A 15,330-nucleotide genomic window follows, 5' to 3' on the forward strand; every position below is an offset into this window, starting at 1 on the left:
AGCTCACACAGTGAACAATCAGAATGTCCTAAATGTCAGTTTGCTATCTGTTCAGGAGATCAAGGCACCACCAAGGAGTTTCCAGGCAAGCACTTTCCACTCCTATTTGTAATTCACTGCTAGCAGAATTTCCCGAGAAAATATGGATATATTTTCATCTCATCATAATGGGTCTGAAAAATGTCTTCACCAAGACTACTGACTTCCAGAAGGCCTAATGTTTTTGTTAAAAATGAGTTCAGCACACTATGGTTTCCCCAAGGCATTTCTTGGGTGCACATGAATTGAAGGAAAACCAAGAAAGCAGTTAACAGCCTCTGTATATATATTTTAAGTCAAACCTAATGATGAATGATATTAATACACCATATACCATGCGTCATTTCTGATTGCTCATAAATCACTGCCCTCCCCACAACAAGTGGCACATATCAATCTGTTTGAAAATGTCAGGCAATTTCTCAGAAACAGATCAGTGGAGCACGGAACAAACAGAAGGCAAAGCAAGCATATTTTTCTGTACATTTTCTCAGTCATTCAAAAAACTAGAATAAAGTCCATAACAAAATGATGGAGTAGACCATTTTGTGGAAGTAAAGCCATTAACAGCAGTGGAGTTTGGAGGCATCACTTGGAAGCAACTATATTTGTCTGGGAGATAACAAAAACACTTCCATAATACAACTAGTTGCACATAACAGAATTGGGGCAGTAGCAGACACAGGATACTTGAGGCAAAGCAATATTTGAAGAAAGCCAGTATGCTACAGTGAATGGGGTTACGTTTCGATGCAAAGATGACCTTTGGAGGAGCCATAACACTTACTGGGTGATCCTTTGCAAGTCATGATTTCTCTGCACAATCCAGATGACAACTTAAGCTAAGATAGATATTAATGTGCCCTGAACCTATCAGGTACCATTCTGAATCAAAGGAGTTTAGTTATCACTAGAAGAATGAAAGATAGGAGGCAAAAAAAAAATCTGAAGATGACAACACTGGAAAGAGAATGTGGGAGAATAACGGGATGGAGGATGTTGGCAAGGGTCTTTGAAAATGATCTCAAATGATAAATAGGTTCAAATGGGAGTGAGTAGTCCTTCAGTTGTTAAGAGTGTTACAGGTTAAAAGTGGCCCTTTGAATTGTATCTGGAAAGAGAAGTTTTCGGAAAATCTTTAACACTGGCATGATAGATTCTGATCAAAGAATGACGATCAAAAGTCTGGCTGCCATATTCTGAACCTGCTGTGAATGGTGTTACAATCATGGTGTTACCAGGTAACTGTGGCATTCAGTCATACCACCATGTGACAACATAGCTTGTGTTCTGTGCCTTTATCAAAATCTTAAGTCTGAGGCTATCCAGTTCTATCCAATATCTTTCATCGGGTACATAGAAAGGTACAGTGGAGGAGTAGAAAGATGTTTGAGGGGACTGGAGTAAAATACGATAAAAGTTTTTAGTACAATATGGCATAGGATACAGGAAAGTATGGCACAGTGGCAAAACATGGTGGGGTATATTTCCAAATCAAGCATGTGCAATACAGAATCTCTGCTGCCCCCAGAAAAGTGATAAGAAAATGCAACAGAAGAATTTAAAGTAATATGGTTTCACTTTTGCTAACGAGAGGCTCACAAGAAAGTTAGAGGAAGTCCACAGGGAAAACATTTGAAGCCATGGGCGAAAAAGCACAAGAAATTAACTTAGGAGGGTGGTTGATTAAAAAAAAGCCTAGGTCACAAGAAAAATATGAGAAAATATTAATTATTAACACATTGCTAGCAGGGATAAATTGTTAATTGTCTTCAAAGAGAATGCAGTAGAAGAGAAGAGTAGTTAATTAATGATCTGGTGGGCTTTGTATCCATAAACCAGTGACAGCCAGTGCAGCACAGTGGAAAGAATGCTAGGCTTAGAGCAGGGAGACTCAGGCTGAAGAACCCTCTCAGGTACAAAGCTCACTGGTTGATCTTCACTCGTTCAGCCCAGTAGCTATCAGCCTGTTTTCCAGGAACACTGGAGTTCCTTAATAAGACAGTCAGGAATGGCAGGTAAGCTTCCTTGAAAGATCGCTTATCCCTCACCTCAGTTCAGCTGTATAGGAGTGCTGTTTATATGCTGGGGTGCATATTCAATTCATACAAGATTACAGTGTTACTATACAGAATATGCTCCATGTTTTTTGGAAGGCAAGTTGATGGCACAGAAGTTCAAAAAAACCACTGTTTTAGCCTAGCTTACCCAAAAGATTTACTGTGGCGATAAAGGAGCAGATCCATATACATTGCCCTGAACTTCTTGGTGGGAGGGTAAGATGCACATGTAACAAACAAACAAACAAATAAATCAGACTTAGAGTTGCTGGAAAAGTCAAGGCGATGGATATTATACAACATGACTTCTCTGAGCTCCGTAAACTGATCACTGGATACGATGACTTTTCAGGCTTAGTTAACTGCTCTAATAATTCCTCTGTGCTATTACAAAATCATTTAAGTAGCTGCCACATAGCTACCAATAATCTGAAGCCACCTTTAAACTCTGTGTTAAAGACCTAACCTATTAGCCAGAGAAAGGAATGTATGCAGTTAGTTTATCATAGATGCTAGCTACAGATCGTGTGGCCTGTTGGATTCTCATAAGCAAGTTCCTTTATGATCTGTTCTTATAACTTTCTAGGCATAGAAGACTGGATAAATGGATCTAGTTTAGATTAGACTGAGGAGAGCCAATAAAATGACTGTCAAGATCAAGAACCAACAGGAGCTGGCAATTGGTAATGAAATCTACTAATGATGAAAAGTCAGTTGCAGATCAGTTGCACAAGGTACCTGAGAGTCCCAGGTTTGATAGTATGTATGTGCTATTTGTGCCTCTTCCTAGCTCCTTCAGGTAGCATGATGTACTAGTTAACAGGAAGAGGCTGGCCCATAGCTGAACAGGTGTCATGGAGAACCCAACAGCATTCACCTTTCCAGACTTCAGTAATGGACAGCTATTCTGATCTTGAATAAAAGACATAAAGCTGTGAAATTTTGAGGTTTGAAAGTTTTGCAGTAATTGTGATTTCTTTAGAATTCCAAAATATTGTTGAAATGTTCATGACTTTGATTTAATCAATGAATTTTGAAATTTGATCAACATGGAGACTTGGGAAATGGGGGATTGGCTTCAAATATCCCCTCAGCCATGAAGCTCCCTGGAAGGCCTGAGGCAAGTTGCCATTTCTCACTCTAAACTACCTCAGAGTGATGTTGCAATGATAACATGGGGCAAGTCTCTCTGTGTGGCCTAATCTCATCAAAGCAAGGGCAGCGTAGTAACATGATAAACGCATTCAGGTCAAATGATTTGGGGTTGCTGAAACATTCTGTACAAAAGTGTATCAGAGCAAGGCATACCTGACAATGAAAAACTGATCAGTCTTCTGCTTCCCTGGCCCTGGACTGAATCTTCATTGGTGATGCTTTTAAAAATCTGCTGGAAGGAGAAAAATAGCAAGAGAGCTGGCATTAGTATTTCTGCTTTTCTTTTTAAAACAACAATGCTACCTAATAACTATTATTCTGTGGTTGCAATCAAGAACAAATCAATGACAAGCACTCATTCGGCACCTATTGATCAAAACACTTCTTTTGAGAAGTTAATGCTATACCAGTAAAGGGGAAATAGAGGCTACTGGAGAACATCATCTCAGAGAAGGGGAAGATGAAGCAACGGATTACCGTAATCTTTTAAATGCCCATAAAAAGAGCATTCTCTTATCCTACTGTTTGTAAACAACACTTATTACAGGGGGGTGGGGGTGGGATAAGGCATTTGCCAGAATACGGTCGCTCATTGTTCGTTTTGGAAGTAACTGTTTGTGCTAACAAATGGAAATATGGGTTCCTCTTGTTGGTTTGCATCTGTCTGTCTCAGGAGGCAAGGGAGGAGTGTGCCATTGTCACACGGCATCTGCTTGTGGCTGTAGAGACCGATAAGGGAGAGACATGCTTTGTTGCATCTTGGACAGAGGAAGGTGTCTGGTGCAGCTGCTGCAGAAGCCCCATGGCATTTCTTCTCTCTGTCCTCCTCCCAGCAGCCATTCTTTCTCTGGTCACTGCTATGGATGCAAAACCTGACTGTCTGTCTCCATGCTGAATGGTCGTCTGCAAGGGATTCTCGTGTGGCAGGGTTGATTTTGATGCTGCCAAGAGTTTTTCTTTTCTTTTCAACTATTTTGTGCCTTTATCCTATATTTTTATCTTGTGAACTGCCCCCAAGATCTTCGGGTGAAGGGCAGTATCTAAATTTATAATGATGATGATGTCACATTTGCAGACATCTCTGTAGCGCAGAACCGGTCAGGTGCCTGAAATCAGCTCACTGCAGAGCATCTCCTTAGGAATCCTGCCATCTTCCATTATACGGACATGACTATTCCCATGGGAGTCATGGGAGAGCACATTTTTGTCTGAGACTCTGTCCTGCCATGTGATGCCCAAAACTTCCTGATGCAGGCGTTGAGATGTCACTCCTGGCAGCTGTAAGTTGCCCATGACTCACATCCATAAAGCAGTGTGTTCAGCATGCAGGCCTGGTAGACCTTCATATTGGTATTGGATGTTAGGATCACATTCTCTCATACTCTTTTGGAGAGATGAGCCATTGCCATAGCTGCCTTGCCAATATGCCTGTGCAGCTCAGTGTTGATGGAGAGGTTGCTGGTTATGGTGGAACCCAGGTAGACAAAATCATCTACCACCTCAAGTGTTTGGTCACCATTGCTGATATGTGGCATCCTGGCAACATGAAATACCTTTGCATGTACAACATCACAGAGCTGCACTTTCAGAGCTGTTTTTGAAAAAAGATGAAACCAGCAAGTTTGGCCGGGAAAATATGGAATCCAATCCCCTCTGCTCCTGAGTAGTGGTGGCACTTTAGCTCTTTGAAAAGGGGGGCACACGCATATAGACTTAGCTGTTTGATCAGCAAGGGGAAGGTGCCTGCAGAGTGCCACTAGCCATTCAGAAATATTAGACTCCCTCTGTTACCCGTGGTACCTCTCTGTGCCCACCAGTAATGACGCAGGGACCTTTTCATTGACCACTCAGCTCATGGCAGCAAAGCACAAGCCCAACACAACTTCAACAGTCTCCAAGTTGCCATTCTAGCAATCCTGGCTAGGTACAGCAGAGTGAGATTGGCATAGCAAACTGCTCACTAATCATAGCAAACTGCTTTGCTTGATTCACATTAAGTTAGACCTTTTGCTGCTCTTTTAGTAGAGCTGCTTGTATGAGCAAGTTCCTTCCCTAAAATATCCAGCAAAGCACAATCAAGGCCAGAAAAATCAGCATTTTTTAAAAAAATGACCAGATGTTCCTCTGAAAGACTTTCTAGGTAGTGAACAACTTGCAAAACCTGCTTAGTTGGTTTTGCTGAATTTTGCTCTTCAAGTACAGCCTTTTTCATTATTTACATTTTAAATTAATACCAAGTTGTGGTCTGATACACTGTAACACAACTTTGTTTACCCAAATTATTTTTAGGGTTATTCACCATTTAATCAGGGCTTAGATGAGAGGCTACACATCTTGGGTGAGATTCAACCTTGTGCTAAGGCAATCGTTATGCCAGGTCAAGCATTTCTGTTTGCCAAATGAAACAGTGTCTCCTCCACTCCCCCCTGAATCCTGTTCTGGGCATTCTCCAAACTGCTCCCCCCCCCCGAGCCAATTTGGGGGACTCAAGGAGTATGCAGGGGGAGGAGAGGGAGGAAAGCCCTGTTGCACAAGCAGTACATGTTGCCCTAGCTCCTGCTAGTGCAACTATTTAGTTGAATCCAGCCCTTAGGGTGCAATCATATGTATACTTATCTAGATGTAGGGATGGAGGCAGCTGTCAGTTTCAGTTCTCTCAGTTTCTCATTATTCCAATTTTAAATTCAGTTCTCAACATTTTGTAGTAATACACAATTTCTAAAAATCATGAAAATTCACCAGCATTTGGTATGAATTTCTCCTAATAAACACATAAACACATTTTTTTATGTACTGTTTTGAACAATGCGGTTTTATATATTCTTTTCACTTTCCCCAAATATATGCATTTCTGTTGGAACTGTTTATTTGGGGATCTGCATTGCAAAATTCAGGGGGGAAAAATGTGAATTTTGAAGGCTAACTGTGTTTCAGTTTGCACATCGTTTTGGAAAGTGGGAATTGGATGGATTCAGCTTTAAATCAGCACTGAATCAAACTTCTCCTCCATCCCCCCCCCGGAAGTATGCCCCCAAATGCAATGGGGTTTACATCCGAGAGTGTATGCATAGGTTTGCACTGCTCATCTGTCCAGCCTAGAGCAATGAATAATTAAAGCTCAGATAACGCAACTTCCCTGTATGAAAAAATAAAAACCTTAGCTAACAGACCTGATATTAAGAGTATGTTTAAAGATAATAAAAAATGTTTCCTTTTCAGTAAGCTTTCCCTGGTGCAATTTCCATTCACTTCACTAGACTGAGAAACACTTTTAACCCAAATTGCCACCCTCCCCATGACTCTTTTTTAGAAAGAGAAATGTGCTGAGAGCCCCAAACATGAGGGAGCCGTGCTGCATCTAGCTTGATCCAATGCCACCATACATTTGAAACCAAGACCAAAACAGTAGCATGCTCCTGTAGGGCAGGGGAACAGATTTGGCATTTCCCCCTAAAAGGTATGTAGCTTTTATACAACACCCCTTTAAAAAAATATATGTGCCTCAATGGAAGATCCAAGTACATGAAGAACAGATCATGCAGATGCATGCAGGTAAATAGCTCGAGGGAGGAAATACTCCAGGGAGGAAAAACCCAGATTGTTGCTAGACATTTGAACTTGTAAAATGGATGTTGAGTGATGAGGTCATTGCGCAGTAACCTAGAAAATGAAATCCTGTTCAGATAATGGGCCTTCTAAGGCTGCAGGAAATGTGCATTGAGGAGGATGGACAGCCCTTCTCTTCCTTCCTCATTTTAGCCCAAGAAGTGAGCTCACCTGTTTCTCAGCCCTTTAAAAGCCTTGTGACAATCAATCTCGTACCCTTATCATTTAGTAAGTCATTCATCTTGCCTTGATTTTCTCCCCAGCCATTAAAGTAGAACCATATTAAGATTTGTGGTGCTTTTGCAACTGACCAGGGCCGTCTAAACAAGGGAATTTGTTACCTGATGTGTGTAATGAGCTCAGAAGAGCCACTGAAGCATGGAAGTTTATGGATGTACTTTGCAATCACATATCTCTATATAATTTGTTAGATTACAGTGTTATTATGTACAAGCTATTAGTGCTTCTATTACATGGTCATAACAGGAGACATGATCTGGGCAGTACAACGGCTAAGAGATATCATGTGTGCATCAAAGCCATTAACAAACAAATGGCCTTTATAATGATATTCTCTATGCTCATAGGAACAAGTGTGTGTGTGTACCGTATTTTTCGCCCTATAGGACGCACCTTTTCCCCTCCAAAAATGAAGGGGAAATGTGTGTGCATCCTATGGGGCGAATGCAGGCTTTTGCTGAAGCCTGGAGAGCGAGAGGGGTCGGTGCGCACCGACCCCTCTTGCTCTCCAGGCTTCAGGAAGCTATCCCCCCAGCCCGGCAAGCTCCCAGGGCGATGCCAAAGCTGTGTGCAGCTTCGCCATCGCTCTGGGACCCGTTCTGGGGGCTGGGGTCGGGGGAAGCTCGGGCTTACCCCACCCCAGCCCCGCGCCTGGAGGGGGAAAAATAATTTCCCCCCCTTTATTTCCCCCCCAAAAATCTAGGTGCGTCCTATGGGCCGGTGCATCCTATAGGGCGAAAAATACGGTATACACACACACACACACACACACACACACAAACCGGTGTACACACACACACACACACACACACACACCAGTTTCTTCTTTGTTATCTGCTTTGTATATTCCATTCCAAATGCCACAGTTTTTGAGAGCACTTATATATGCAGTTGAGATGTCATATTGAAATAAAAACTAACTCTCTGAGCTGGCATAAACCAATGTAGGACCTTGGTTGAACCTAGCAAAATCTGCATTCATCATTAAAAACTGTTTATGATTTTAAAAAGCCAATGATCCTGATTTAACCAGAATGTTTAGATGTAACATATTTGAAAACTTATTTCAGAGGGGGTAGGGCGTCTCTTCCTCACCACCCACTGCCTTCCTGCAATGTGATTTCCGTGCCCCAGGTTTATTCAGCTGTGAGTGGCACTAAAATAATGTGGTGGAGGAGCTCCCAGTGTGAACAGAATCCACTGCATGAGACCTGATCATACAGAGTCCTAATCCATGTGATTCTTCGCTCTTAAAAGCAAACACTTTGTTCCTCTTTGAAAGGTGTTGCAACCACACAGCTAGAACTGAAAACAAAGTAGGGGGTCTTAAGACAAAGTCAAAAGGCAACACAAAGTTACTTAATGAGCACTGTAAAGAAGCAAGAATAACTTACAGGAGCTGCATTATTCTTCACTGTCACACTGGGAGTTGTTGCACGCAGTGCCCCACTCACTCCATGGTAGTATTTGAAGCAGATCTTTGTTTCAGCTAAAAGAAAAAGTCATCTTGGATTAACAACAAGTAGCTATTGGTCTTCATCTATTAGGTATAGTCAATCATAGAGCAGAAAATTTCATTCTGAGATTGCAGTGCTTCTCCTTGCCATAAAATGAGAGAGCTCTTCTGAACCTTGTGCAATTTTTGCTTAGAAACTAGAGCATGTGACACAGACTGCCAAAAAATGCCCACCCCACCAAACATCCACATTATTGTCAGCATCCCTTTATTCCATGAGCTATTGCTTCTCATAACCATTTTCCTTCCTTTTTTGTTCATATATTTATCAGCCTAATTTGCCCACAAATTTGACATTGCACATTCAGGTGTTGAAGACATAACATCATGGACAAAATAATGTATGCCATCACAGCCAATAGGCTTAAATGGTTGTAACTTAGTGGTGAAAATTAGTTCAAAGTGAGAGGCACTTTTCAATGCAGTTGAGAAAGAACACAAGGATGAAGTAAGAAGTTTAGGCTCAGCCCTATTGAAACAGGAGTCAAACAGTGGCTGTTAAGGTACAGAACTCTCAATCCTACTGTGAGCAGGACTTGTACATGTCTATTCTGGAATGCAATCAAGTTGGGTGATCACAGCAGCTGAACTGCAAGCTCAGATTGAATTTTTATTCAGCAATTTTCTCTGCAGGAATTTTAACAGCTCAGCAGCAAAACCTTTTACTCATTTGCCATGTATAATAAAAGTCTGATGATATCAAAATAACTGCATCACAAACAATAAAGGGATGAAACTGATCTCTCTAAATTACTGAGTTTTTACTTGCACTCTTTCTACCTGAACAGTAATACGGAGCACCAGGAATGGAATAAAGTTTGTAAATACCCCTCTCTACAGGCTCAAATAAATCCCTTTAGGATGTAATCATACACACTTATCTCAGTCCCAATGAACTCAGTGGGGCTTACTTCTGAGTAGACATGGATAGGATTGCATTGTTAATTGCTTGCATAACCACCAGATGCCTTGAAGACAAATAATCTAAACTTCTCAATTTCCTGGTGCTGCCTTTATGCCTTTATATCAGTAAGGTGTACAATGTAATCTGCGAGTAACAGCAGACATTGTGATTCTCAAATTGTATTCCAAGGAATTTATTGGAAGCTGATCAGGGAGCTCCTCAATGCAAAGATAGTGGACAAGCTTCCCTGAAAGTCCACCTGTTCTCCACTACTGATCTTCCCCTTGCAATCCACTGCTGCAATGGAGCTTTTCCATGCCAGGTTCCAGGATGCATCCTTAGCTGATTTAGGGTAACTGGGAGGTCCCAAATGAAGAGTGTCTGTCCTAAACATGCTGCACAATTTTCTGCCGCATGAAGGGTTCCACTATGGATGCTCAGGGGTGTCTAAGCAATCACATTCCTATGAATCTGAACACAGAGAATTTGAAACATGCTGTGTTAAGGCATGCTTAGTTAGCCTTTTCTTTTTACCATTTTGATACTGGTTTTAGTTTTCACTTTGAGTTTGGACTTTTAAAAAGCTACCTGCAAGGCAGGAGATTGCTACACGACCCAAAATTATGTCTGGTTTCTATCTTTTTGGGAGAGAACTCTGACCTTCTGTTTAAACCCATGATTAAAATTTTATTGATTCTGACCTGGCTGACAATCAGACAGAGTTGGAAGGATGCTTTGACATATGGTTTATGAAAGCTTTGCACTTTATTTGAAAAAAACTGGCTCACAAACTCAAAGTCACCAGTGGCAAATCGGCACCAGAAGACTTCACTGCTATTTAGTGTTCCTTCATGATGTACAGGCAGTGACCATTTCATGTGCATTTGATAAGTGCATGACTGCCAACACTGGCGCCATTTTCAACTGTGGAAGGGGGTGGAATGGGATGGGGCAGGCTTATGCACAAAATGACCTGGAACATCATTTATTCTGTTATCACCAGGTTTGGGTGCGCATATCTCCTCACCAACAGCTCCTGAGTAAGTTTAGCACTTGCGGGATAAGAGAAAATGTCCCATTATAGATTAGTAATCATTTAAAGAACAGGAAGAATAAATATATGGTTTTGACAATGGAAGGATATAACAAATGAATCACTATTGGGAGTCATTTATTTTTAATAAACATATTTATTTTCAAGAATACAGAGTATATAAAGAAATAAGAATTGGTAAACTTCCAATTGTTTCTCCTGACCTTTTAAATTGTCCTGTGCTTTTTAACTTGTTCATAATTGACTTGCAGTTAGGGCAGAGTAGTGAGGTGCCCAGGTTTATGGATGACAAAAGTGGTAAGAGTAAACAAAGATCTCTGCAACCTTTGTTAATCGGCCTGATGTGGTTAATGGGTTCCAACATAAATTAGTAAAAAGTGATGCACATTGGAGCAGGTAAGCCTGCCTTCACATAAATGCTTATGGAGTCTGAACTGGTGAACTGGGATCATGGGGTCATGCTGATGAAAACGTTGACCCAGTGCGTGACGGAAATCCCATGCTACAGATCATCAGTAAAAGGTTTGAACCCTGCCCGCATCACAGTGTTGTTGTTATACAAATCTATGGTGAGAATACTTGGAATACACTTGGAATACTTGTGTACAGTTCAAGTTGCCATGTCACAAATAGGATACAGTCGTACCCTCTGGATACATAAACTTCAGAAACGCTCAATCATGTTGCGCGCATATGCAGAAGCGGTCCTCCGGTTGCGAATTCCTTGGGATGCGGCCGGACCTCCTGAACGGATCCCATTCGCAACTGGAGGTACCACTGTATTGTAGAGCTGGGAAAGGTTCAGAAAAGGACAACAAAAATGTTCATGGGGCTGGACAGCTCATCAATGAGGAACGGTTTTTAGTTTAGAAAAAGGGAGAGTACATGTGTACATGAGTACACATAGACCTGCTGAAGTTCTCTCTGTGCCCAAAGAATATATCTCCTAACAAAGCTAATATTAATTTAGCCCTGCGGATTCATTTTTGTGCACAGTCTTCTCTGACTTAAAAAGTAAATGTTGCCCAAATATAAACTTTATAGCATGACCCTTTGCACATTTACTAGGAAGCAAGTGCACTTAGGATTTCAGTCTTATTCTAAAGGTCCTGCGTGACACTGGTTTTCTAGATTTTGTCAGGAGAGTCAGGTTGATCCAACATATCAAAGCGTTCATGGTAAACATGGAAGACCTCTCTTCAAATAAGTGATTTCAAGTTCAAAGATGTGTATAGCTAAAACAGCAGCTCTCTTTCCACTGTGACAAATTTCTTTTGAAACCAAAGGGACCTTCAAAAAGCATTTTGAGATCTAGCAGATGACTCTGCTGTAAAATCAAATAACTAAAGTAAAAAGTCCTGCAGGCACACATAAGCCCTTGAGCAAACCTCAGGAAGCCCTTTGGATCCTGGCCACTGTGAGGGAGGATTTTGCTAATCCTCCCTCTTGCCCTTCTACTGTGAGAATGAATAACTTAAGGGCCTAGATCCAAAGAGCCACCTTAGGCAAGCCCAAGAGCTTGCGGATGCCACATACTTTGAAGTATAGGCTCTTGCACTAGACTTCAGAAATAGAAATCCAGCTCCCATTAGGCAGGAATAACTAGTGGCATAATTTTTTGATCCTGGCATAATACTGTAAAGTGCTAATGAGGTGCTACAGAAATAACAAATAAAGTGTACACATTTGAAGAGACATTTGAATACTGATAAAAAAGATAAGACTTATAAAGAAAGTGTGTAAACATCTTCTGCTCAAACAAGCAGCCAGAAAATCCAGACAAAACTCAAAAGAGAGGCTTCAGATAGGGAAAATAAACAAAACTGAAATCTACATGAAATTTTACAGAAGATGGCCATATTCCTGCTTTACTGGGGATTGAACTAGATGACCCTGCAGTTCTATAATTCTACTCTTATAAAACAGCAGGGGTTTGATTTAAGGCTGGAACGAGAGAATCCGCTAAGTTATCCTGTGATAATGGGTGCACTAAATTAATCAAGGGAACTATATGCAGCTAAAAACATTGTTGGTTAGAAACTTCTGGAATGCAAGTAAGGACTAATGTATGTTTTTGTTCATTCTGAGTGCCCTATTTATAGGTCCCAAATAAATGTTGGCTACTATAAGGGTTTGGACAAAGGAATCCATACCTGAATCTAGACACAGCAAGTATGTTCTCTGGCTCAGGTTCCCTAAGCCTGAGCAGGAACCTGAAGAAGAGGAGGCAGAAATTACTGCTCTGATAGCCAAGCAAAACTCAGGACGCGGGTCCTAGTATTTCATATCAGGCTTGGCCAATCAAGTGGCTTCAAACTGTCAAACACTCACAGTTGACAGTTCTCCTTTGCGCGCCACACTATTGTGGCTCACCAAACTTGATCCCAGCCTCCATTCCTGAAGTCCTTGGTTCAAACCCCAGAGTAGCTTAATTCCTTGTGGAAAATTTATGGCTGCCATTTTTCTCTTGGCAGTAAGAGTTCACAAGATCAGGTAACCAAGGTCATTTTCTCTTTTCCATTAGTGCTGACAGAAGTTGTGTTAGCAAATCCATCCAGCTCCCTAGAGATGATGTAATGTCAAAGCACTTGTGTGTATATCAGTTATCATGCCAACCCAACAATTTCTAAAATATCAAGAGGATATCAGGTCATTTTACAACCTGCAATGCATTTAGTATTGCAAAAAGAATAAGGAAAAAAGAAGGGAATCTGTGTGTGAAAGAAGTTTTGTTGGCACTTTAATACTGCTTTCCCTGGGATGTTTCAGCTTCATATTTCAGGCTCACTGCAAATCTGGCTTCTTCTTCTTTTTTTACTACTGAAACTGTATCGTACATGGATGGTGGCACAATGGCAAATCTGAATATCTTCCTTTTTGCCAGTGCTGTTCTTTGCTAGATATAAGCAAAACAGGAAGTCCATATGTGGACACAATGGCTGAGCTCTAGCTACAATATGTAAAATGATTCACTGGGGATCTTCTTCCATGGCACTAGGTAAAAAAATCCCACATTCAGGTAAAATCAGTTCCTAGAACTATTCATATACAGTAGTACCTTGGTTCTCAAACTTAATCTGTTCCGGAAGTCCATTCCAAAACCAAAGCATTTCAAAACCAAGGCACGCTTTCCCATAGAAAGTAATGCCAAATCGATTAATCCATCCCAGACTTTAAAAACAACCCCTAAAACAGCAATTTAACATGAATTTTACTCTCTAACAAGACCACTGATCCATAAAATGAAAACAATAATCAATGTACTGTACTATAAAATAAATAAGACAGTATTGCAGATGATGAAAATTAAAATTACCGTATTTTTCGCTCCGAAAGACACACCAGACTATAAGGCGCACCTAGTTTTGGGAGGAGGAAAACAAGAAAAAATTGAATCCCAGAAGCCAGAACAGCAAGAGGGATCTGGCTTCTGGGATACCATGTGGCTGTTCTGGCTTCTGGGATAACCGCGCCAAGCCTCTTCAGGACAGCGGGATGAAGGCTCCCCCTGCCCAAAGAGGCTGCGCAGGGCTAAGGCAGAAGCCAGGACAGGCGCGTCGCTGAAGGGGCGCTGCGCAGTTCTCCCTCTCTGAGAGGGAGAACTGCGCAGTGTCCCTTCAGCGAAGCTGGAGAAGGAACAGAAGGAGACCCTTCTGTTCCTCCTCCGGCTTCGCAGGACAGGTGCATCGCTGAAGGGACACTGTGCAGTTCTCTCTCTCTGAGCAGCGCCCCTTCTGTTCCTCCTCCAGCTTCCAGGACAGGCGTGTCACTGCGAAGCCGGAGGAGGAACAGAAGGGGCTCTGTTCCTTCTCCCGCTTCGCTGAAGGGGCGCTGTGCAGCTCTACCTCTCTGCGCAGCGCCATTCACTCACATTTCCCCTTACCTTTTAAGAGGAAAAAAGTGCGTCTTATGGAGCGAAAAATACGGTAATTCCCCCCCCCCTTACTTGCTTTGATGATAGTCATTGTTTGGAGGGAGGACTTATATCCATTTCCGCAGTCTCACAATCAATCAATCAATCAATCAATCAGCTGAACTGGGTTCCACACAGTCACAAAACAAATTACCGAAAAAGCCTCAAAAACAAAAGCGCAAAATAGCAAAACCAAAAGCGCCAAATACAGTGGTACCTTGGTTCTCAAACTTAATCCATTCCGGAAGTCCATTTGACTTCCGAAATGTTTGAAAACCAAGGCACGGCTTGTGATTGGTGCAGGTGCCCAGGAAACAATAGCTGACAGCCCCATTGGATGTTTGGCTTCGAAAAATGTTTGAAAACCGGAAAACTTACTTCCGGGTTTTCAGCGTTTGGGAACCAAAGTACCACTGTACTACCTCTTTTTCTTTTAGCTGTCTTCTTCAAGATAAATATCCTTTCACTCGGAATTTCACTTGTTCTTTATAATCCTTTCTGCTCTTCAAGGTTAGCTTGGCTTTAGAAGCTTAACTTTCCCTAGAAGGGGTGGATTTATTATCTTCAATATAAAAAGCAGCAATGCCAAGATTAAGCCAGTTTCCCATCCTGGATTATCAAATCCTCTCAAACTTCTATTCATGGAACAGCTAAAACTGATTTTATCTGAAAACATACCCCACATATTTACTGTTGAGTGTTTCCCTACAAATCTGTTAAGGAAGGTTTGATCAACAGTGGAGAGTATCAAAATAAGGTTAAAATTTATTTTATGGCATTGTCTGCTTAATTACGAAACAAGTTGATTCATCCTTAGCTAAGCATTTCCTTGCAAATAATGTA

The 15,330-nt window shown here is 41.4% G+C and overlaps 1 protein-coding gene across 7 annotated transcripts in view; it reads right to left on the reverse strand.

Annotated features, from left to right (window-relative positions):
- The window catches only part of HECW1 (HECT, C2 and WW domain containing E3 ubiquitin protein ligase 1), a 200,662-nt gene that overhangs the window by 88,329 nt on the left and 97,003 nt on the right, over window positions 1-15,330 (reverse strand). For 5 of the 7 annotated variants that reach the window (XM_081165080.1, XM_081165084.1, XM_081165083.1 and 2 more), the window contains 2 exons: window positions 8,495-8,589; window positions 3,408-3,486 (listed from right to left, as the gene is read on the reverse strand). In XM_081165080.1, the coding sequence (XP_081021206.1) occupies window positions 3,408-3,486; window positions 8,495-8,589 (174 nt within the window). The remainder of the gene's footprint in view (window positions 1-3,407; window positions 3,487-8,494; window positions 8,590-15,330) is intronic. The other 2 variants (XM_081165085.1, XM_081165081.1) reach the window with 1 other exon arrangement.

Source organism: Podarcis bocagei, assembly GCF_964188305.1.
Source record: "Podarcis bocagei genome assembly, chromosome: 12".
NCBI classification, from domain to species: Eukaryota; Metazoa; Chordata; class Lepidosauria; order Squamata; family Lacertidae; genus Podarcis; species Podarcis bocagei.